The sequence below is a fragment of the Haliotis asinina genome, chromosome 16, assembly GCF_037392515.1.
Source record: "Haliotis asinina isolate JCU_RB_2024 chromosome 16, JCU_Hal_asi_v2, whole genome shotgun sequence".
Lineage (NCBI taxonomy): Eukaryota > Metazoa > Mollusca > Gastropoda > Lepetellida > Haliotidae > Haliotis > Haliotis asinina.
The window spans coordinates 47,058,463-47,083,316 of NC_090295.1; the positions used below are offsets into that span (position 1 = coordinate 47,058,463).

Genomic DNA, 24,854 nt, shown 5'->3' on the forward strand with positions numbered 1-24,854 from the left:
TCCAAATTCATAGGTGCAGTATGGTTTCTGACGTCACCATACATACATCATGGGTTTCCTTAGGCTATATTATATTTTGCTTACCTGGTGAACGTGTACGCCAGTACATTAGATCGACAGCCGATTCATCAACAGCGCGCCCCATTGCGACTGTTGATATTTTATACCTCGGCTTTGCGTCTATAAATAGAACACTATTTTTAGATATAGCGTTATGGATGAACAGGGTTTCTCTCATAACATATCGCGTTCTGTCCGTTACTACTCGTGTAATTCCGGGACAATCCGAATGTTCTTTGAAGATACGGAAATGGGCGAGTTGTAACGAATAAAATCATGAAAATTGGTCATTCGGGTCCACCCTGCATAATCCGTTACCTGGACATGAAAATGTAGGACACGAGTGAATCGCTCGTAAAATAGTTACATTTTCGTCGTTGCCCGTCTGTTTATGCCTAATATATAGGTTTATTGTTTGACAGGCTTGTTGACTTTGATGACCGATTGGAGTGTAGCTCAAAATATCAATCACCTGTTTTTCTGGCCCAGATTCGATATTATACAGCTTTAGCGTCTGTATCTCATGGAAAGATCATCAGGAAAGATACCTTCACGTAACTTATAGCAGACCTGCACATAACGTATAGAAGACGAATGGATCTTATTATTATTATATCGTCCTCACGAGTGTCATGGTTTCCCTGAGTCAATGACCGAAGACCCGGTCTCGATTCCACACACCTGCTGGAATATTTCTGACAACGGCTAAAATAAAAGGAAAGAACTCACTCACTCAGTGACTGTCTCCTGGTGAAAGAAGGCCCAGTGGATTGCGTGGCCAGGGCCCGTCCTCACAGCGATTGTAAAGCAACGACCCCGTAAGTCTTTGAATTAATGTATGAAAGTTACGATCACCTGAACACGTTGAGGCTTTGTATAAACGAATCCCTATTCGTTGACGATACGATCACGTTCCGTTGTAATGTAGTTTTCGTGTATTGCTTTGTGCGCTAAACCTCAGATGTCAAATATATAGAACAAACTGTTAATGTTTACACCCTTCCCCCTCAGCACTAGATTTTGTCGAGGACAGAATTGCGATGCTCCTGATGTTGATCACTCGACTGTCTGGTCCAGACTCGAATATTTACAGACTGCCACAATATACGTGGAATATTGCTCAGTACGGATAGGAAATTTAATATTATACATTTCGGTGTAATTTTATAGCATATCCAGGACCAAGCGAGCGCAATTCTCGCACGACGCTCGCTCCTCAGCCCTTATGAAAATGTGCGCATGCCAAAAACAAAACAAAAACAAACAAACAAACAAAACAAACAAACAAAAAACCCCCAAAAAAACCAACCCCAAACAAACACAAAATAAACAATTAAAAAAAACCACCCTCGTCATCCCGGGGGTTAAACAACAAACCAACCAAAGAAGGGCACTGATGTCAGCGATTGCTCTATATTTAGATTAGTCTGATGGAATGTGTTACAACCACATGGGCCCTTTCACTACCTTCTATGCTTATGAAGATCCGGGTTAGTATCCTGTACCCATGCTTGTCGTAAGAGGTGACTTACAGGCTAGCTGGCTTGGTTGTCATAGTACCACAAGATTTTGCATAGATAGATGGCCATGGTGTTGATCACTGGATTGTCTGGTCCAAATTCGTTTATGAAAAATCACCCCCAGAATGCTGGGATATTGGTGAGTGCGGCGTAAACCTAACCTCACTCACTCACTCACTGAACCATATTCTGACACTGGGTTACACAATATTCTAGGGTCTTGCGAGACCCGTGAAGATCCGGGTTAGAACTGATCTTCAGGAACCCATAACTGTAGTAAGAGCTGACTAGAAGGATCAGGTGGACAGGCTCACTGACTTGGCTGACACGTCATTGTATCCCTGTTGCATACATCGATGTTCATGCTGTTGATAACTGGATTGTCTGGTCCACACTTGATTATTTACAGACCACCACCACAATATAGCTGGCAGATTGCTGAGTTCGGCGTAAAACTAAACTCTCCCACTCACATCGCCTTGTTTGGCTTGACACCTAGTTTTTAATCTTTTCATCTTTGGATCAACACGAAACTATAGACTGATAAAGAATGATTGAATGTTGCTTTATGTCGCACCCAGCAATTTCCCCGCTATTCATGGCGTCTAGTAAAGAAGACTGATGTCGGAGACTGAAATCGTAAGTCAATCGTAAGTTAATCGCAAGTTAATCGTAAGTTCATATTGACGTATTTGTGCCTTAATATGGGTGGGAAAACACTGGAATCGCCATGAAGCCCAGATAACTCAGTAAATGTCAAGGGAGCAATGCCTCAATGTCGAAAATACATATTATATCTTTACGATCTCCGTTTAATTGACGACGTACCCACGACAATCGCGCGTGGCATGTTTTTGACCGGAAAGCAGTTACAAACAGCAGCTGTGCAATGTTTGGTGAAACGATTTATTGTATTGAAATACATGTGATGTTGACAAATGTCGCCAGTTTGATATTGCAGAACGATGAGAAGATAATAGTTAGAAATATCAGCACGGGTTGTCGCTGAGATGTGAACTTTATTATTGATGCCGTGTGTGTTATCTGATTGACATCTGTACGCACGTAGAAGGCGTACAGATCTCATTTGTATAGGACGGTACTGCGTGTTCCATGGAGGAATACAGTGCCCATTACGGAAATTACAGTATATCGCGCCAGTCAGTGCTGTTTTACTTATCAGGGGACTAAGTGTAAAAAAAACAAAGAAACAACAACAGCAACAACACACGCATTGCATATATATAGACACGTGATATGTATTTCAATTTCAATCATGATAATAGGTTGTAGGAAGGGTTAGTAAGTTGGATATTGGCACATCTTGGAACAATAGCAGCGACATCATGGCGAGCGACAAGGAACTACGGTACACACATTGTCATCATGTCTGGGATCAAACAGGGACTGTAAACCTGACGGGGTTGTGTGTGACCCAGTAGTCTCAGGCTCCTCAGTTTGATGTGTAGAAGTGTCTCCCTTGGTCAAACCAGAACCCTAAAATTTACTCGAATCCATTATTTTTATAGTAAAGTAAAACCCATGTCCATTTTCCATCAAAGTGGTAACGGTGTGATCTGCACGACATGGAGCTTTCCTCACACACCAAGTTGCCCCGCATAACGTGGCGTTACTGGAATACTATTCAGATCTGCAGTAAAATCCACAATCATTACATCCTGCGAAGCAGCTAGGTCGCTTTAACGTCCTTCCGTGCTGTCGTTACTCTGATATCATGTGAATTTTGTATTAAATACAAACGTTGACAGTTCCTTTCAAATATTTTGATGATATCCTTTGATACTTCTGGATTTCAATATATAACCCACACAGCACCTAATTAGTAGCTGAGTGTAAGTTTACGTTGAGCTTTATACTGATGAACCTCAACACCCATAAGGTAGGGTATACATGCGGTCCCTACGGTAAAAGTAGTATAAATGATAATTTCCAAAAGTATAATAAATAACAGACTCAGGTTTATGTACTGTCCACTAATCTAGACTTGCCTCTTCGAAGAATAGAATGTGCATGCATTCAGTACAGCCTTGGAGCAAGGATATTCACGTGATTTCATCCACTCTAGCACCTAATGTTCAATCCACATTCATTCAACCATCGTTGTCCGAGATTTGAGCCGCTTGGTCGTGTATTGAAAGCACAACCTTCCAGCTTTAATGAAAAAAACATTGTCCGACATAAAGCAAAGCAGATTGTATGTTCCCCAAGGAGACGCCCCCTCATCAATCGATTCGGCGATGGAGTTGTGAACTGTGGGCCGCTGTTGTGTGGATTATTCCATGATAGTTAATCTTCATTTGAATATCACGTTTCTGGTTTCGTTGTGCTGAGGAGTGTCTTGAGTATATTCTGTGTACAAGACTGCTTATCAAAAAAAAAATCATTCTAGACCCCTACTCCCACAACCCACAATCTCTATAAAATGAAGGGGCTGTAGGGTAGCCCCTTGGTAAGGCGCTGAAGACCCACGTTCTATTCCCCTCAAGGGCACAAAAAACGAAGCCTATTTCTGGTGTCCCCCGCCGTGATATTGCTAAAAGCTCACACTGTCTATAAAATGAGACATCTGCGACGGTCTTGGTCGCGTCAAACAAAATAACCCTTCAAAGACGGTACTTGTTGTTGCTCTGTCTGGTGGTCGGCAAGGGGTTGACACATGGACTGGTAGGCTCAGAGTCACGCACTGTGTGTGTGTGTGTGTGTGTGTGTGCGTGCGTGCGCGCGTGCGTGCGTGCGTGCGTGCATGAGTGCACGCTTCTGTGAACCGTAAGGTTCCAGTCTCTATTCTAAGATGGATACCCTACGCAGACACAAACTACATACTAACCCTATGTCCCATCAACATCTATAGTGCCCGACTTCTGTCGTACTCTGTGTGTGTGGTGTGGTGGTGGTGTGTGTGTGTGATGTGTGGTGGCGTGTGTGTGTTGTGTGGTGGTGGTGTGTGTGTGGTTGCATGTGTGTGTGGGGGGGAGAGGGGGAGGGACATCTACATAAGTAACACGACGTGAAAACATCACAGGACGAGGTCAAGGCTGTAATCGGGTGCTGATACTCATCTCCGCGATACTATGCAACAAATAATGCCGAGGAAAATAACTTGATGCAAACAGTATGAGCACTTACGACCCGTGGTAGGACCACCAAGGGCACTTAGAAATACTGCCCGTAACATGGATCAAGTGCAACTGTTATACAACATCGAGACAGGATATAATTGTATTTACCATGGAAACGCATAACATTACTTTGCGATGCCAACGTTGAAGTATTTTGTAAATACACCTTCGTTACTACCGTTAATTGCATACTCTGTGGTAATAAAGTCAGGTGTAATTCAATATTTATTGTTAAGTTCTAACTCTCGACAGACGTGTTCAGTTGACGTTCGTGACATATTGATTTGAGAAATGGCAATAGTTATAACTCCTGGAGGTTTTGTCTACAACAAGGAGGAGTTGTTGAGGAGGGTTGTTGTTGTTGTTGGATTATCAAATCCGTGAAAACTGCTCATAACCCTTAATAAGCTTATTACTCGCATTTCCACCTCATGTCTACCGATTCAGATTCGTACTGACCTCCTTTTATAATACTTGATTGTCTGTACCTGTACTGCATTACAAGTACGTTATAACGCCACTAACTCGATGACCTCGCTTGTGCCGAACTCGACACACAAAAAGATTCCAATGATATTTAACTATCTATGTCTCTACGAGAATTTTTTTGTTTATCTCCACCACGCCGGATCCTTGGGGTAGTGGTTAGGGCGTTTGTTCGTCACACCGGAGATTCGGGTTCGATTCCCAAAATGGTTACTATGTGTTAAGGTTATTTCTGGTGTAAAATCATACTCGCTCGCTTAACAGCTTGAAATGAATAACATTACCCTTTTTAATTCCTTATAGATATACATTCAAACAACGACGAGCTCTCGGTAATCAATGGGATCAACAGTTTGTTATAAAAGATAAAAATACTGTGGGTTCGAACAAAAACCCAGTAATATTACTATTTGGACACCAGAAAAGTGCTTCACACATTGTACCCATGTGATGAATCGAACCCGGCTTGACGACGGAACGCTCTAACCACTAGGCTACCCCACGCGGCCCCTCTCAATTTACAACTAGAATTATTTCAGAAATCATAAACAGAAATCGTAACAAAAGACATATGTATCAGAAGAGAACGTGTTCTCGGTGACAGACGTCGGGCACTATAGATGTTGATGGGACATAGGGTTAGTATGGTGTAGTTTGTGTCTGCGTAGGGTATCCATGTTAAATAAAAAATTCAGAGATACAATTATTTCCCTTGTCGTCCTTGGTGTGTTCCATATGCCCCCGATCGTCACGCCGAATACCCAGTTTCGATTCCCCACATGGGCACAATGTGTAACGCCCATTTTAGATGTTATTTGCGCGTTATTGCTTGAATATCGTTAAAGCCAGAGTGGACAAAAGTCTCTGACCTAAAGCTAAGCATAGGCTGCCGCAAAGCAAAATCCATGCCAGATATTCCCCAGTCGTTGTACTAAAGCAAGTATACAACATCACATTGATCAAATACACAACACAATACGTTTAAGAAGCCACACTTTATTTCACATAGCATTTTAAAAAAATATACCCATAAATCAAAACACTTTCCTAAAGTTAAAAAGTATACCTCTAGTTCAAAATTCCAGTAATACGTTTTGTAATATATGTACACACTTCTTAAATACTGGGCTCCCAAAGCGAACTGAACTGCGCTCAATAACCATCGTATGTGTATGTTAAACTATGGTAGTCACGACATCCATTCCGCCCAGCCCTGAATTCTGCAATACTAAAGCCCTGAAGCAAGTCTAGATTTCCTGAATATCCCAAGACTCTGGGTTTCCTTTTCTGTTTTAATGGAATTATTTGTTTCCGTCAAAAGATATACATTCAGAGACTAGGTGTTGTTCTTAGTCAGGGTCCTGTTCAACAGAGCAACCGTTGCGGTATGTTAATCTCACTTTCATCCCTTAGAGCCTTAGAGAACAAAGTTTGTTTCAAAATCAGTCACATCAAACATCAAATATCAGTGAATAGGAAATAGAAAACAGGAACCAGTTACCTCCTTCCAAAATATGTGTGCAGTTACATGAATGGGCACACCTGAACGGTGGTTTTGGAAGAGGTGTAGTCCCACTGTACCCTGAACCATAATATTTTCCCCTCCGTCTAACCCTTTCTGAAATGCATAAGCGGTACAAGTCTAGATTTCTTCAGGTTCAGAATCTCTCAAGTCACTGGGGAAATTCAAAAGAAATATCATTTTCAACCAAAATTATATATATGTACATTATGAGACTAATTAAGCGTTAGTCTGCTGGTTCCTGCAACCAATTTTCCTACTAATACATTTTTTTCTCACTTTTAGCAAACATATGTAATGAAGTAGTGCACATAAATATGTCAGCTCCTAAGTTATTCATTTCTGAAAATTGATTTCAGCAACATCTCTCCCTTGCATATTGTACATTTACTGACACTCATTAGTATCAAGTTTAAAGCGTTCATCATCCTAGCTCTTAAAGACAACATATCAGTTGATAAAGACAATACACCAGCTCTTGAAGACAATATACCAGCTGCTAAAGACAACATCCCAGGTGATAAAGACAGTATAGCAGCTAATAAAGATAATACACGAGCTAATTAAGACAGCGTCCTTGCTCTTGAAGACAGCATACCAGCTGATATAGACCCTTTCTCGGCCCTTGAAGACAATATACCAGCTGTTAAAGACAACATATCACCTGATATAGACAATATCCCAGCTCCTGAAGACAAAATACCAGTTGATCAAGAAATATACCAGCTCATAAAGACAACATCCCAACTCTTGAAGACAATATCCCAGCTGATAAAGACAATACACCATCTGATCAAGACAATAAAACAGCTCTTGAAGACAGCATAACAGCTGATAAAGACAACATCTAATTCTTGAAGACAATATACCAGTTGATCAAGACAAGATACCAGTCTTTGAAGACAATATACCAGTTGACCAAGACAATATACCAGCTCTTGAAGACAATATACCAGTTGATCAAAACAATATACCAGCTCCTGAAGACAATATACCAGCTGATCAAGACAATATACCAGCTCTTGAAGACAATATACCAGTTGATCAAAACAATATACCAGCTCCTGATGACAATATACCAGCTGATAAAGACAATATACCAGCTCTTGAAGACAATATACCAGCTGATAAAGACAATATCATCTGATCAAGACAATATATCAGCCCTTGAAGACAATATACCAGCTGATAACGACAATATACCAGCTCTTGAAGACAATATACCAGTTGATCAAGACAATATACCAGCTCTTGAAGACAATATACCAGCTGATAAAGACAATATACCAGCTCCTGAAGACAATATACCAGCTCCTGAAAACAATATACCAGCTCTTGAAGACAATATACCAGCTGATAAAGACAATATACCAGCTCCTGAAGAACTCCTGAAAACAATATACCAGCTCTTGAAGACAAAATACCAGTTGATCAAGACAATATACCAGCTGATAAAGACAATATACCAGCTCTTGAAGACAATATACCAGTTGATCAAGACATTATACCAGCTCTTGAAGACAATATACCAGCTGGCAAAGTCGTCATACCATCTAATGAGGACACGGTACCAAATAATGAAGGTGTACATAGATATTTACAAGCTTTCTCATTTTTACAGTAAAGGACATATTTACATTTGTACAACGGTTTTACAACACATGATATTCTGGCATAGTTTAGACAAAGTGATTGAATCTTGCTATCGAATGCCATGTGCATTCCTTTGGACTTCGATAACAGGTATGAATTAATCGCATTTTCAGATAAACAGATAGCGACATTCATCTCCAGATGGTGTTACAGATTTTCATGTGAATATCAAATGACGTTAATAGAAACTGCCACGGCGAGAACGGGCGATCGGAATGGTCGAAATTGGGGCTGCTCACACCCACTTTGTAATAACGCTTGGCTGTCATCGCGTCTGTGTCACCAGACACATGTAACGATACAATCATACAGGACTGAACTCAGACAGGCAGGCCTCGAGTCACAACACCTCACGAGGATCAGTATCTGCATCTCCGAAACCGCTTTCTGACGGTGACATCAACAAAGGCACAAGGCTCGGATCACCGTGTAAGCGGGTACACAGTAGCACACTGAGCAGTCAGGCGATCGAGTGACGCCCAAAGGAATCCGGGCTTCCAGGGACAGCAGTTGACAGCCGACCATGGTCGACGGAGAGTTAGATGGGTTCGGACGGTTCGACGTTGACAGCGACGTGAGTGACAGAGGATGCTCTTCTTGGCTGACAGCCGCCTCACTCTGTTCAGAGCTGACTGAAGAGTGCGTCTTTATCGTCGCCGTCGTGGAGATCTATCGTTTGTGGTTATTTCACAGCAAAGGTTTTAATCTATGGTAGCGTTTCTTTAGCCCGTCAGTTTACACCTTAATGAAATTTGACAATCTTGAAAATATTTCCAAATGCATCCTTACCTAATTCTTTACACTTTCACTCATTTGACGCCCCCATACATCTTTCCCAAATCTGACGCCAGTGTACAATTGTTTTACTAAAATCAGCGCCACTAAACAGATAAACTAATACCAAATTCGAGACCAACACAGACATTAACCAAAATTTGACATCCTACATCTTTTCAGAATTCGACGCCAAAGTAGACGTTTACTTAAATTGCCGCCAGCATACATCCTCGCCAAATTTGAAGCCGACATACCATTCTCTCCAACTTTCAAGCCGGCATATGCTATTCTTTTCAAATTTGATGCCGACATATCCTATCCTTTTCAAATATGAAGCCGACATAACTACCCTATCCAAATTTGAAGCCGACATATACTATCCTTTCAAAATTTGACAGCGACATAAACTATCCTTTCCAAATTTGACGCCGACATTGTTACTAGCTTGCAGCTCTAATATGCTGAGACCGCGCTATCTTGCGTGTTCAGGGTACAGCCGAGAACTTCCTGGTTTCTCAGATTGTTCCGGAAGTTATACTGTACATTCTTTAGTTACCTCCCCTTAAGAGGAACAAAATGGGGACACAGAAGCAGCAAACGATTCTGTACCAAAACCATGTTCTTTGCCAAAACGCTTTACGAAAGAATAAACTGTTCCGGGACAGGACACAAACAGCCCATGTATATTTTTTAAAACTAGAAGTCATGAAAACGATGTGTTTTGGTAGAACACCAAATCGGGTGTTACACTCAGTATGGAATGAAGTTTTGGAAGTGACTCAATCTACTACAACATACATTTGAATAAAAAAGGACAAACAAATTGTAGTAACGATATTGAAACTCACATACTCAAGCGTATCTTAAAAACACCGCCTTATTTCAGTGAGTTCATATGAAAACAGGCGTGAACTGTGAGAGTACTGTCTCCCGCACATTTAAACTGAATCTCAGTTACACCAGATAATCGAGGGATGGTGACGAAGGCCATTCTTTTCGAAATTGCTGTTAAATTCCCTTTAACTCCACGAGACATAATCTTTTTTACAGCTGTCAGATCAGAACTTTACATCATCCAGCATAATCGTTTCTTGTGGCTTCACTTTATTATCCACCTTTCTCCCTTCCGCCATTTTCTTCCTGAACTGGATACCATCTTGAGTGTCTGTTCGTCCTCGTGCATCGTCTACATTCTCTGCTTCTTGTTTATTACCTTCAATCTCTTCGATCGCTTTTGAATACGTGTAAAATAGTAGGAAGTTGCTTACAAAGATGGGCACAGTGACGGCTATGAGGATTACTCCACATAACGCGCAAAGGCAGCCTAATAGTTTACCCTGAAGTGTAATTGGCGACATGTCTCCATACCCAACTGTTGTCATGGTAACGACCACCCACCAAGCGGCGTCAGGGATACTGCGCATGTTCTTTCTTTCCAGGAAGTACATGAAGCTGGCGAAAAGGACGGTTCCGATGGAGAGGTACAGGAGAAGAAGGAGTATTTCCCGGATGCTGGAATGTAGGGAATACACTAGGACCCGGAACCCGATGACGTCCTTCACGATCCGGAATACCCGGAAAACTCGCAGAATCTGCAGAATTTCCACGTAATCCAGAATCGAGGTCTTGAAACGCTCTTCTGGGATCAGATACTCAACTAAGGTGGTCGTGTACATTGCCCCCAAGCTAACGAGGTCCATTATGTTCAGAAAGTTCCGACAAAAGCGTAACTTATTAGGACAGAAAATGATCCGGAAAATTGCTTCCAGAGTAAAGAAGGCTATCGTGGCATACTCCATGTACGTCAAAAAATATCGCCGTGCGTACAGCGAGTTCGTATCGATGTCCAGTTCCTCTTTTTCATTGTCAACGTTTGGGTCAAGATTTGGGACAGAGGATGTATTATTTACTGCTATTTCTTGACCTCTAGCTTGATCCGGAACCTGAAATGACTTCGGTTGCCTTGGGCTGTGCAGGGGTAATTTGTCTTTGTGTTTTTCATAGTTTTTTTGGCCTAGAACCAGTGTCCACTCAGACTCGTCAAGATCTCGCTGGAAACGTGGGTGAGTGCTTGCTGCGAGGACGAACAATGACATCAAGACGAACACGGTTGAAACTGCCAGGTAAACCTGAAAAGGAAAATATATATATATATATATATTGAATGAAAGGGTAGGCTTTTCACCATAATAAACACAATATAACTTCGATTTTCACCTTCGGTAGATAAATTGTCAGTGCATGCATCAAGTGACGTAATGCATGCGCAGGATCGCTTGTTCACCAAACACAGTACACACATTTTTACAAATAAACTGAAAATAGTCACTTTGGAAAGAAAATATGATGGTTTCACCCTTGGATATCAAACTGGAGGCATAACCAGCAAATACGTCTAGGATACTTCTGACCGACCGGAAGTGGTTTCCCAGCGATCTTACCCATAAAGTTCCGAGTCTTCAGGAAACCATGCTTGCAAGAGGCGATTAACAGGACAGGGGGGTTAGTCTCACTGAAGCAGTTGATACATATCAGAGTGTTATGCTGATCACTGGATTACATGGTCCAGACTGTTATTTACAGACCGACACCATATAGCTGAAGCATTGCTGAGTGTCAACAAAATCTACCCAAAGCGATCGTAACTCACGGACGATCGTAAGTCTATGTTAAAATATAAGAGATACGATGGCGTTGATACCAGTTCTGGAGGTCGTATGTGCGATAAATCGTCGATTCGAACAAGAAGAACAAGGCTTGGGCCCCATTTCCACATTTTCATCGACGCGGTAAGAAGATCGCAACTCCCATATGTACCACAGACTTACGACAATCGTGGCTCTAACAGTCGAGTTTAACACTGCTCTTGCCAATATCCCAGCTTCATAAATTGTGCAGGGCCTCCTTTCACAAAGGATCGTAAGTGACTAAAGTAATCTTAGTGCAATGTCAAAGAATGGGAGTTAAAGGGTCACATGCTACAAAAAAATCAAACATAATTAAAATACAATTATCAATTATTCATGGCATGTACTATACATTGCTGCTTGTAAAAAATAACAAAATTATAAACGTACAATCGCGATTCAAACTTGCAATATTTTGTACTTGGGCTCACTTCCCTCGAAACGAAGCCTTCGGGAGACCGAACCCAGCCATAGCGGGTGGGGGTGTAACGACGGCTTCCGATTGGCTGACTCATTTGCTGATACGCTGAGGGCTCATTGTGTGTATAGAAAAATGATCTGTTTGATGGGCATTCTAGAAGTATGGCGAGTGACAGGAAAGTAAGATTCTTTATGGATAACAACTTGTTTTATTGTACTTATTTGATCCGTCGTTTCAGTATGAATTCATATACCGTTGTCAAACAAAATCAATTGCACTAGAAGAAGCTGTTATCCATAATGAATGTATATAGTGATGTTGGGTTTTGTAGATACATGGTCTCTGAATTTGTGTTCGATCCAAGCAAAAATCATCTCCGTAGAGATGGTGAACTACTGCGTGGCTGGAAACTTCATTCGTCCAAGTACAAAGCAGGACTTGAAACTGACAAGTGTCTGCGCCGATTTCCGTCAGATCCAGTCATTCGAGAAAAATGGATGTAGTTTGTTTGCAACCCACAGACATAAAGACATGCCATGTGTACAAGTATCACACCTGCCTAATTACATACTGTGGCAGAGACAGGACTCGGGTGCACAAGTCATAAATAAATTTATTTTGTTTATGGCGTATAGCCTGATAGGTGTTAAGTTCGAATTGCATGTGGTCAATGATTGAAGCTGTGTATTGCATACTGTCGTTAACAGACAGGCAGGCAGACATATAGGTGTCAATAAACCAGACATCGAGCTTTCTCTGCTGAAGTTTTTTTTTTATTTAACGAGTAGATTATTTACTTGTTTGTGTGTACAACCAAGATTAGACCTCATACTCCGGGCATGCATACCGTTTCAAGCTTCGCGAACCTATTCACTGCGCATGCGTCATGGGCGCAGCGCAGCACAGCTGTAGAATCCACTTTTTCCCCCAGCACAACGGCACCCTGTTCGTCAGTAAACCATGCTTATCGCTAAAGTAACTAACGGGTGGCCATGTTCAGGGACTACTTTGATGGTTGCCATTGCTTTACATATTGTACCATTGTGGTGAATTGAACCGGGCCCCCATCCTTGACTAGCGAACGCTTTGACCACTAGACTACCAAACCAGCCCGCTACTAGAGGATGATATCAAACTAACGTTTGACAGTAGAAGATGGTGGCAGTGTTCCTGGTGATTCGTGTTTGGATATAAGGTCACTTTAGACAGTATGTCAGAAGAAGAGGCCCGAGTGGTACAGGGCAGAGAAACATCAGCAAGCACAATCATAAGGCTGACGCGCCTAGATATATAGCGAAATTCAACTCCAGAAATTCAGCATGTGTTTTCTGCCAACTGGGGTGTAAACTACTAAATAGAGTAAACAAAGTACGCCATCATGCCTTCGTGAGTGAATGAGTGTGCGATTATGGTTTTACGTCGATTTTACCAACATCCCAGCAATATCACGTTGGAAAGCGCCATAAATGGCACATTGTGAATATGTGGGGAATCGAACCCGGATCTTCAGCATGCTTTAACCATTAGGCTACCCCACCGCCCCTTATCCTACCTTAGCTCCCACAGACGACGACGGGTCATCAAGAAGTGCCCATGTCCTTGCCCTGCAGCCTCTGCTGGGTTGACCTTTCACCTTTGGATCTTGCAGGGGTGTATTTTGTTCAAATCGTTTCAATGTTCGTTCGTCGTCAAAGAAAGCCAAATACTTTCGGTAGCAACAAGGGGCCATAACCCTGGCGTCCACTTTCCAGAACTCCAGCTCTCGTTGAAACGTATTCGGACAAACGTTGACCGGAAGGTGTAGGATACCGTGTTGGGCATACTCCAAGATGGCTTCAAAACACCCAGCATTCCTCTCGATAAAATATTCACTTCCTTTACTGCTTGTCACATCCGGTTCTGGGAGAGGGACATTTTTACACTCTACGAGTTTGAAAAAAACTTCTTTGCTTAACTCAAACTTTGTCCCATTTAAATTGAAAATGAGACGTGTGGACATTTTCCTTCCAATAAGATGCCAATCCCGTTTAGATGCTGCAGTTCAGATACAGCTGTTTACTGTCTGTGTTCAGATACTGTTCTTCAGACAACGTTGTTCACAGACAGCTGTTCAGACACTGTTTCCGATACTGTAGTTCGGATACTGTTTTTCAGATTCTGTTGTTCAGAGACTCTTGTTCACGGACTGCTATTCAGATGCTGTTCTTCAAATACTGTATTTCTGTAGAATGTGTCCAGGTTCTTATGTATAGATAAAACGAAAAATGATGATGTCAAAATCGTCGTACCACTGAGGGAATAGTGAGAACTAAATTCGTGGATGTCCCACACACTGCCTGAAAGCCTATGAGATAACGGGATGTTGTGTATGAAGGATATTACAGCTTTGCAGGAGAAAAACGCTCATAACGCTCCCTTGTTCAGTACTAACAATACATGGCTACATAAGTACATATATACATGGCAGTATGTTAGGCCGCTATTGGTCGTGGCACTGTGCCAGACTAATGTGTCCCATTCATTAAAAGTCACATGGCCTTTTGTATTGATTGAGGTATCGATCTGGAGCTGGTATCCGTACAACAAACTCAGGGTGGATTCGGCCTGAGCGCTCCGTGTGAGGCTCCCAAGGGGCCCCAGTGTACGTAAGCTGTCAATTATGGATATTCTATTATCATTTTCAAAGGAATCGTATTGTTTTGTTCCATGCTGCTGTCATTGTAGGGGTTTTTGTGAGTGTCAATTGTTATGAGTGTGTACACTCATGAGTCGAAACCTTGGGGAAAACACGTTTCAAATTTTAATCGTGTTTGACACAGACTGTATGGAACACGCAGTTCGAGACCCCATTTATTTGTTGTGGTGATGTCACGCCGACAAAAATGGTTCGATTCCCCACACGGATAGAACGTTTGAAGTCCATTCCTTATGATATACAGAAGTATGCAGAAGAAGGCGTTGAAGCGATGACAAGCATGTAGCAGGTCCTTGAGGCTGTCCATGCGATTCTCCTAGGTGCCGCTTACGACAGGCATGTTCGCAAAAGACCATTCATTTCAACGTATTGCCGGGCCGATGGGGTAGCCCATAGGTTAAAGCTTTCGCCCAAAGACCCGTGTTCGATTCACCGCGTGGACACATTGTGTGAAGCTCATTTACAACGTGGTGTCCCCGCCGTAATATAGCCTGAATACTTCTAACCACACTCACTCACTCACTCACTTACCCTAATGTACGCTAAATTAGGAATGTGGATGTGTTAACGTTCATATGACAGACCTCTTTTCCAAAGGACACACTTAAATTTTAGTTGGGTGTGTTTCTTTGACGTGAATGGTGAACACAAGGATAGATTAGTTTTATCGTTCATGTGGAAAGATTGGACCAGTGTACGGGTTCAACGTGCACTGTGAACTGGCTTTTGTAGCTTAGCTGGCGACAGATCATGGCAAAAGATGGCAAAAGATGTTGATGCTGTTGCTAGGTTACGCATATACATGACAAAAGGTATCGTGTTGACTCTCTTCGGAATAAGACTGAATGCATCCTTTAAAGATGAGTGAGTATGGTTTTACACCGTTTTTAACAATATTCCACCAATATCATAGCAAGGGGCACCAGAAATGGACCATGAATGTATATCTATGGCGAACTGAGATGAGGATACAATTCAATTCAAAGTGTGTAGCGACCGAGCATGGTTTAACATTTTTAGAATCGAACCCGGGTCTTTGGCACGACGAGCGAACGCTTTAACCACTAGGTTACCCCACCGCTCTTAGGGCGGTAATGTTGAATTCTGTCTGAATATGCAACGGCAAACACACGTGTACCAGTATGTACTCAGTTATGAAGCCTTACAGTATGAATCCAACTGCATAATTCTTGTATCATCGCAATTAGAGGATATGTCACTCTCACAAAAAAACACCCCGCGATAATTGAGTCTTGGCTAGTTTTGATGTACTGTACATGGCAATTCTGTGGAAGTCATTAATGGGAGGGAAAAATCGAAATATTCTTTGTGTCTTACTCAGAGGTAATCTGCACTTTATCAATATGCTAGCGTAGGAATGAGTCTATCTCAGTGGAGACAATATGCCTTGGTTGGAGAGCACGAAGCCTCTCTTCATATTTCTGCGACAGTAATGTTCAGTCTTGACGTATTAGTCACATCGATCACTCATAAGAAACACAATTAAATGTCCTGCGTTTTTAATTCAATTTTCTGTCGAACAAAAGTGAATATGTTGACCCTATTTGGTGTTTACATGTTTATTCCACAAATAGAAAAAAATATGACATGGTCACATTTTGATACTTTGGACAAAACATTATGTTTTAGCCAGAATGCTCTGTATACATTCTGTCATGACATTTAACTGAAACAGACGCTGGTACGATCTGTATGCAGAGCAATTGTTCTATGCGTCTAACAGTGAAATCAAGCACTATCACTTCTCCAGTACTTCCTGGTTTCAGGAAGCTATCGGAATCCGTGTGTCAGAAAGTCTCATGCAAGTGAACAAATTTCATCTATACACATTGAAAAAAAATAAAAAACATTTAATTTTTCACCCCTCATATAGCTATTAGAGGTATATTGTATATTATCCTCTATATCTCCATGATATGAATCCGATGATATGTACCCTGGACTATACCTGGATGCACCTACGGGTCGACCCGATAGTTTTATTGCCTTCCTGGTTCCGCATTCTCACAGTAGCTAATCAGCTAAGCCATCGTTACAACCGACTTTGCCAGTGTCAACACAGAGACGGGTCGCAGCGAGTCTCAGAAGTGGAAATCATACAGACAAATTGATAGATCTGAAATGTCAAAAATACGTATATACAAGAACTTGTTCTACCTCTTTCAGAGAGCCTGTGCAAGTTTAATCGGCTAGATACGCTCAACTTCACAGCATAGACACCAGATTGGATAGAAAAGCCAGCCAAGTGAGGTAATGAATTTGTCGGGCTGGGCCGTAGATGCGTCCAGAGTATAGTGGAGACTTATTGGAACGTATACCCTGGAGATATCGAGGATGTAATGGTGCATCGAACCATCAACTGATCGCGATAGTACTTTATCGATAGGTGCATGAAATCACGACCCGACACATCGATAGCTATTGTTTTAATTTGTTTTCTAAATAACTGTGACTTGAAAACATGTTCTGTCCTACAATACTACCTCATGTTGAGACTAATCTCTCTTTGCTATAATCTACAGCATCTAATCTGACAACTTGACAGGTGCATGCAAGTTTTAAGGAACAAACTATTGTACATATTTTATGGTTTTAGTAGTTTAATGTAAAACAAGTTGGTAGAAAATGGCAATTTTCGGAAATTTGAATTTTGTCTGAACTATAGCGATAGTTATCGTAATAGTAGCTTACAATAGTCTACAGTAGCTTACAATAGTCTATAGTAGCTTACAATAGTCTACAGTAGCTTACAATAGTCTATGGTAGCTTACAGTAGTCTACAGTAGCTTACAATAGTCTGTAGTAGCTTACTATAGTCTACAGTAGCTTACAATAGTCTATAGTAGCTTACAATGGTCTATAGTAGCTTACAATAGTCTATAGTAGCTTACAATAGTCTATTGACATCGACAAGTTGTAACATGATATCGCTATAGTTACCCCCAATAGCCGTGGTGATTCCCCATATCGTGTCGCCATATCGTAATATCGTGTCGTGCCATCGCTTTGTCGCGATATCACCTAGACTTTTCAGGGCGATAATGCGATGACCCGAATAAGCCACCAAATATAGCCATTCATATTCATGTCGTAATTATGTTGGTGTCTGACTCTGCGGGCGCACCATACACTGATCTTAAACATACGCGTACTGCAATCAAAGGCAAGCGTTACGTGTAATACGTGTACCTCCCCTAGTGCAAATATCATGTTTCAGCGAACCTTTCTGACAGCTCGTTAACTTGGAAATCAACTGATTTCGGTGTTGATGAGAAATGTGCTCAAAGAAGGCATTTAGGAAAGATGAGGGAGGTAGAATGTGGGCATGCCATGATGCAAGAGATGTTGGGTGGCTGTTGAACAGTCTATACTTATACTATCAATCGTACATGCGGATGGCGCAGCAGAGGTCACGAACCAGTCTTGAATTCTAGGCTATCATTCGGGTACTCAATAACAAAACTCGCATTACTGTAAATCTGAATGGACAACGGTACATCATTGACATCCTAGACGGGTACGTCCGATGACCATCCTTTGAACACATGGTCAGTTTTCATTGACGATGATGTCAGGCCACGTCGTGTCTCGTCGGTGTTTTCCTGCATCAAGATGAGGTACGTAGCACCTCTATGCCTTGGCCAGATTGTATCCAAGAGTATTCAAGATTCAGTCCCACAGAACATGTTTAGGGTAGTATGGCTAACTGATTACGCCAGAGGAATCCTCCTTTAAAGATGGAACAAACCATCCATCAAGAATGGAACACAACACCTCAATGTCAATATTGATAACGTCTGATACAATCTGTGAGGAGGGTGTCAGGTTTGTTTATTTGTTGGTTTGCTGTTTAACGCCGTAGACCAGACAATCCAGTGATCAACAGCATGAGCCATTCTATTATTCTTTGACGATCAGCTTATTCAGGTAGTAAGTTGTTTTGAGATTTGGATAAGGTCATTTGCTTTGGTCAATGGTAGCATAATGGCAATATCAAAATATGGGATGTTGGAATACATTCGTATATGTTCGAAACGGTTTGCATTAGTTCGTCAAGGAGCTGATTTGGGGGTCACGACAGTTGCCGTATTTTTGGACAGATTTCTATAATATGAAGGTCATCTGAACCTTTGAAGCCAGTGAATTCAGTTCTAAGCCGGTGGACTGATAGTATATGGACCTAGGTTTCAAGATTACATAAGGTCAAAGTGCATTGCGCATGCGTGAAATCGTGTACACAACATGTCTGATATTGTATTACTCTCACTATTGACTGTCTAATGTATGTAAGTAATCGGAACACGCATTAGCGGGGAGGAATATGTATGCATAGACTCGCAAACACTGTGCTTCACAAACATGTCTGTTTGGTACAGGATATGGGATGCTTAACTGGAGATTTTTAAAATACTTAATATTTAACTGTGGCATAGAATCAGGGAAACTGATTAATGGAACAGATACGACGAGTGTATAGGCAGAGGGTGAGGATGCTTTTAGTGGTGAATGATTTGTCTGATCCGAGAGACAAAGGATACGATGAATCGTATGAGGTAAACATCACGAAGCAGTCATTAGAAGCGTGGATAGTGCTAAGCATTCTATTGTTTCTCGAAAGAGGATTTTGGTGGGTGTGTGCGTACTTGAGTGAGTGGGTGAATGAGTGAGTGAGTGAGTAGTGTTTGAGTGAGTGAATGAGTGGGTTTAACGCCACTTTCACTAGTAGATACGTCATGTCACAATGAAACAGAAACATGATCAGGGCAAGACGGGAGTCGAACCCAGGACACTGCTGTCTGGAGAGCCCAGGGGTAGTAACTGTGTACAGCAATTTACGACACCTTGGTCTCCCCTTCTCTGACCTGGCGTATTATTTTCCGAATGGCTTCACTGATAAATTGCAATTTAATCCGAAAACTAATAAACATAACATATTGAATGAAATGCTGATCATAGCCAAAACAGCATACTCCAAAAAAGTAAGAGAGTTGTTTCACGAACTGAAATTCCCTTGCAACAAACAGTGAACTGTGTCAATATTTTAATGATAGTTCGTTAAACAGCTTGTTTAATTTTAGGACAAAAATTCTGCAAAAAAACCAGAGTTGGGTTAATGTTTTCATTATCATCAGCGTTAATAGTTATCGATATAGACTGCAACTGATCGGTCCACTTTTGAGCTCAGTGGACTATAACCTATTTTAACTAGAGTGAACTGGACGGGTTGAGGGGAGGCGAGAGAACGAGAGAGGTGGCAGTTATATGATATTATGAGAGCATACATGCTCTTCCACAGCCGAAAGTACCAAAACCATGTCTGATAAACCTTAAAGTAGTCTTGCTATGTCCACGAAGTCCACACTGATAACATTTCTCATTTGTATTTTGCAATACCCAATAAATCCTATTTCGTTTTAACCAAACTTACATTATCAGTTTTATACAGTCGGTTTATACAATCATGTGTTCGCCATCCAATATCGCATTGTTCGACACCATGCCATACTGCTGCCTTACTAATGTATAAGTGCTTCCATATCAGTGCTTATCTTGTTTAGTTAGAGCTATCACTGTGAATCAATTCAGCGTTGTTATGAAAAGCATTGTTCTCGGTCACTGACGCTAGGCAGACATTGTTGTCCTGAAATCAACACTATGACCTAAATCCATGCGACATTCTGAGTTCCAGTCAAAAGTGACATCTAATCAGTTTTGTATCCGTTCTTTGTATGAGCTGACAGTTGATTCAGGTTACATAATCGATTATTGAGTGTCCTTCATTAATATCCATTTATATTGAATGTCCTTGAACCGTTCACAATCGTAGCGTCCTTGTGTCCCTTTTACCATCTTTTTCTTAGCACAGGATTTATCTCGCTTTATGGGCTTTGAGGTCTAGTGGTTAATGGGTTCGTCCGTCACGCCGAGGACCCAGGTTCGATTCCCCACATGGTAGAATGGGTGAAGCCCATTTCTGGTGTCCTACGCCGTGGAATTGCTGGAATATTGCCAAAAGAGGCGTTAAACCATACTCACTGTAACTGAGAGAGGTTCATTCATTTCAGCTTACTCCCATCTCTGACACCAAGAATATACTTATCCTCATCAACAAGTGACTCACGCTTGGACCAAAAGCTGAGTGGTCCATACACATTACCCATTGACAAAACACTCCAGTCTCGTAAATTATTGCCCAGGTTCCATAGTTACAAATAATGGGCAGAAAAACTTAAATTTAGGATCAACAACAATTACACAGATTCTCCTCAAAACGATTATCAGTCGACCGATTATATTTTTAATTACGCAGATATTGTGTCGTATTCCTAATCTACAACGATATTGTACCACAGTGGACAAGATGCTGAAATCAACATTAATATATCAAGGGACGTAACTCTTACATCTTCCGTGTTTGTCTTAACCAGCAGTTTTCCCTTTGATCGAGGCTTGCGATGGTATACAAAATATACTGAACAGCAAAAGAAACGCCACTAAGGCATTTGGTCAAGTTTTTAAATAAAAATCATGAACATGAAGCATTCTTTTATGAGATGTATTTTTTTCGAAAAATGAGTGAAATATAGTCCGTTGGCGTGGTTACCCGCTGGTGTAACAATATCACGACTGAGTAGACCAGAAATGGGCTTCACTCAAACCGAACGCCTGATCCACAAAGCCACCCCACTACCTTAAAACAAATAATGAGGATGGACAGTTATGGCGGTGTCGGCCGATGAATATATGCACTATGGAATCCGCACCGCTGTTCTCTGAAAAGATATAACTGAATTTTTAGATCTATTGTACACAGCTGAGTAGATCGCTAACGTATCGGCAATACGCGCATGTGCACATCACATGCCTTGAGCAAACACAATCGGTTAAGTCCCAGGGGTTAGTACAAGTTCTGTAAATATTCATGTGATGTGTGATAAATATTTTACACTGCATTCAGTGCCATCAAGGGACGTTTTCCGGTGTATATATAACACCTGCCTCTTTGGCACCAATACAGGTTATTGTATATACCGACATAAATAATTCCACCTGTATGTCTTTAATCTCTGTGTTCAAATGGCTAGAACACAGAGGACGGGATTAACGATGAGCATTAGCCCATTCCCCAGGGGAAACCTCTTTAGAATAGGTTCTTGGGAACCTAGAACTTTTGACAACAAAGGGGATACGTTCGTTCTGCGTGAGAGAGTGAGTGAATTAAGTAAAATTTACTAACGGCAAAATAAACGAAATTTTCTATTTAAAAAATGAAATCTGATGAAAGTAAGCTTTCATGTTTATGTTTTTTATCTAAAAACGTGACCAAAAACAGACTTGAGTTTCCTTAGCTGTTCAGTATATTTCGTAAACCTCAACTCGTTATGGGGAGACTCGAACCGTACCGTCGATTGTGGTGTATAGTTGTAACGGGAACGCGTAAACAACATCTCACGCCACTGTATCATGGTATTCACAATTTGAAGCGCACTTAAAATCACCTCGACGCAGATGGCGTGTAAATTTTCAACTGCTTCTTAAAGCGACAAAACGAAAACGAGGAAAACTTTTGATAGTTAGGATAGTCGTGTGTAATTACGGACGTTAATACTGAAGATACCTACTCTTATCCCTTAGATAAAAATATTAATGTTTTTCAAGATGCTAGACTAGGTTTCCTTGCGTCTTTCTTTCTGTTCCTTGTAAATGATGCATAGTGTAGTCATGCTGTAATGTTCAATGATTTCCTTATCCGAAGGCTTCTTTGTGTTTGACCTCACGTGCTTGACAACACTGCAATTTATGTCGAAAGCTAGCCTGTACTAAATAGCTATATGTACATAAAAAAAATGTCCTAATTCCTCAGGAAAATGAACTATGTTAACTGAAGGAAGCGGCAGTACAATACCCAATGATGGCCCAGATGTCTCCATTTCAGTGAAAGTAAATACATATGCAGCATAGCCTTGTGCCAAGCCTATACAGAATGCTGAGCCCAGTGATTCTTTCCTTAAATTGGCAAGCCTTTATAAGGAGACGCCAGTCTGTTCGAGAAATATTTATATGGGCGCGATTATGCCGTGATAGTGATTAAAGCGTTCGCCCGACACGCTGAAGACCCGGGTTCGATTCCCCACATGGGTACAATGTGTGAAGCCCACTTCTGGTGTCCCAAGTCGTGATATTGTTGGCATATTGCTAAAAGGTGGCGTAAAACTAAAGCCACTCACTATACATCAAACTCTCATCATCGTTAATTACATCCAAATCAAAACTCAAGACACAACTTTCAGGCTATTATTCATAGACTCCATTACATCCTGTTATTCATGGACTACATTTCATAGACATTTTAATGCATTATTCATAGGCTTTATTTCAGGCTCTTCTTTTTATGCGCTTTGAGCATGCACCTTGTGGATGGATACATCGCCTTACAAATACTCGTTATCATGTCATCATATCGAGAAATAGATAAATACGTATTAGTAGGATTGTGCAAGATTGCAGAGTACACTGCAAGCATTGTCGCACAATAAAACACGTCACAATGGTATCATTACATAATACGTACAACCCGTACACCTCTTTAACCTGGACGGCAGTGATTACAGTGAATTCATCCGTACAATACACATTCGGATTAACGGGTCGTGCCTCGGGTGTTGTTTCTCTGACAATTGTTCCAACACCGATTGTTAAGGTTTCCGGATTAAGTGTGTCCTTAATGACGAAGTTGCACAAGTCAGCTATATGTTAAATATACATATCATGTGTTTCCATATCTGGTGGCTTATAAACAAATGTGAATGGACCGAAAGAAAACATCTACCTGAAATTTACTAAGAGAAAATATCAGAATTTTCAATTACCGTAAATAAGCGAATGAATAATATTTTACGCCGCAGTCCTTCAGTCAAGATTCTACCATGACTTCAGTAAATACTGCATTGTGATTGGTTAATCGAAGGCATTCACAGGTATATAATTACATTATATACCTCTGATTTTCCAACACTTTATGTATTTGTTTGAAATCTGAAAATCGCGGTTATGGTAGAAAGGAGATAAACGTAATGTACATGTACTGGAAAGTCAGACGTGTATAACGAAATTATAATAGCTCTAAATTTTGTATTTAAAAACTACTCTACGCGTTCGGTTTTAAAACAAATTTACAGCTATTATAATTTCGTTATATACCTCTGATTTTCCAACACAGTATGTTTACCTCCTAAATATCTGCGTCAAGCAAACCCGGTGGTGAGAGAGCGAACCGTGAGCAACGGAGCTTAACTCATACATCGAGGTGAGGCGTTGTATGCTCCGCTCGCATTTTAATCGGCATTTAAATCTTCCAGATTTGTGACTTTGTTAAAAAAAATATGCTGTCATAAAATAAAATTTTGGGATATAAATTTAGCAGACAGTCAGTTCATTCTGCGTGACAGAAAGAATATATTTTCAAACCAGACATCAGTAGCGTCAGTACCTTTAGCCTTATTTCACCTGTACTAAAAGTGAAAAGAGTTATCTAAGATATTCCTGTTGTGACCTTAAACATGGCACTGTTGAGTGTATGCAAGACTTCCCTCCCCACCCACATTACATCACCTAAGGCGCTCAATACCTGATCATGTGAGTACAGGTGTGCCAGCGCGAGTACAGGTAATCACAGGTGAAAGCAGGTAAGATTGCATTTCAAGGCACAGTCATCTCGGTCCAGGACAGAATAAGAAAAGACATTTCTTACACCGTGTGAGTCACGCGCTTCTCACGGTCCCCGAGATGCGCACGCATAACAGTATGTCGCGTCTATGTTATGAATTGTATAGAGCACTTTCAGCAGTAATTACCAATGGGAAAATGCATCG

General features: G+C 41.1%; 1 protein-coding gene across 1 annotated transcript; it reads right to left on the bottom strand.

Moving 5' to 3' along the window:
• Positions 1-10,216: 10,216 nt before the first annotated feature.
• On the bottom strand, positions 10,217-14,265 carry LOC137267539 (voltage-gated potassium channel KCNC1-like). Its single transcript, XM_067802018.1, has 2 exons — positions 13,819-14,265; positions 10,217-11,287 (listed from the first exon to the last, which is right to left on the bottom strand). Exons 1-2 carry the CDS (start codon positions 14,263-14,265, stop codon positions 10,217-10,219), a joined length of 1,518 nt encoding a protein of 505 aa, XP_067658119.1.
• Between the last annotated feature and the right edge of the window lie 10,589 nt (positions 14,266-24,854).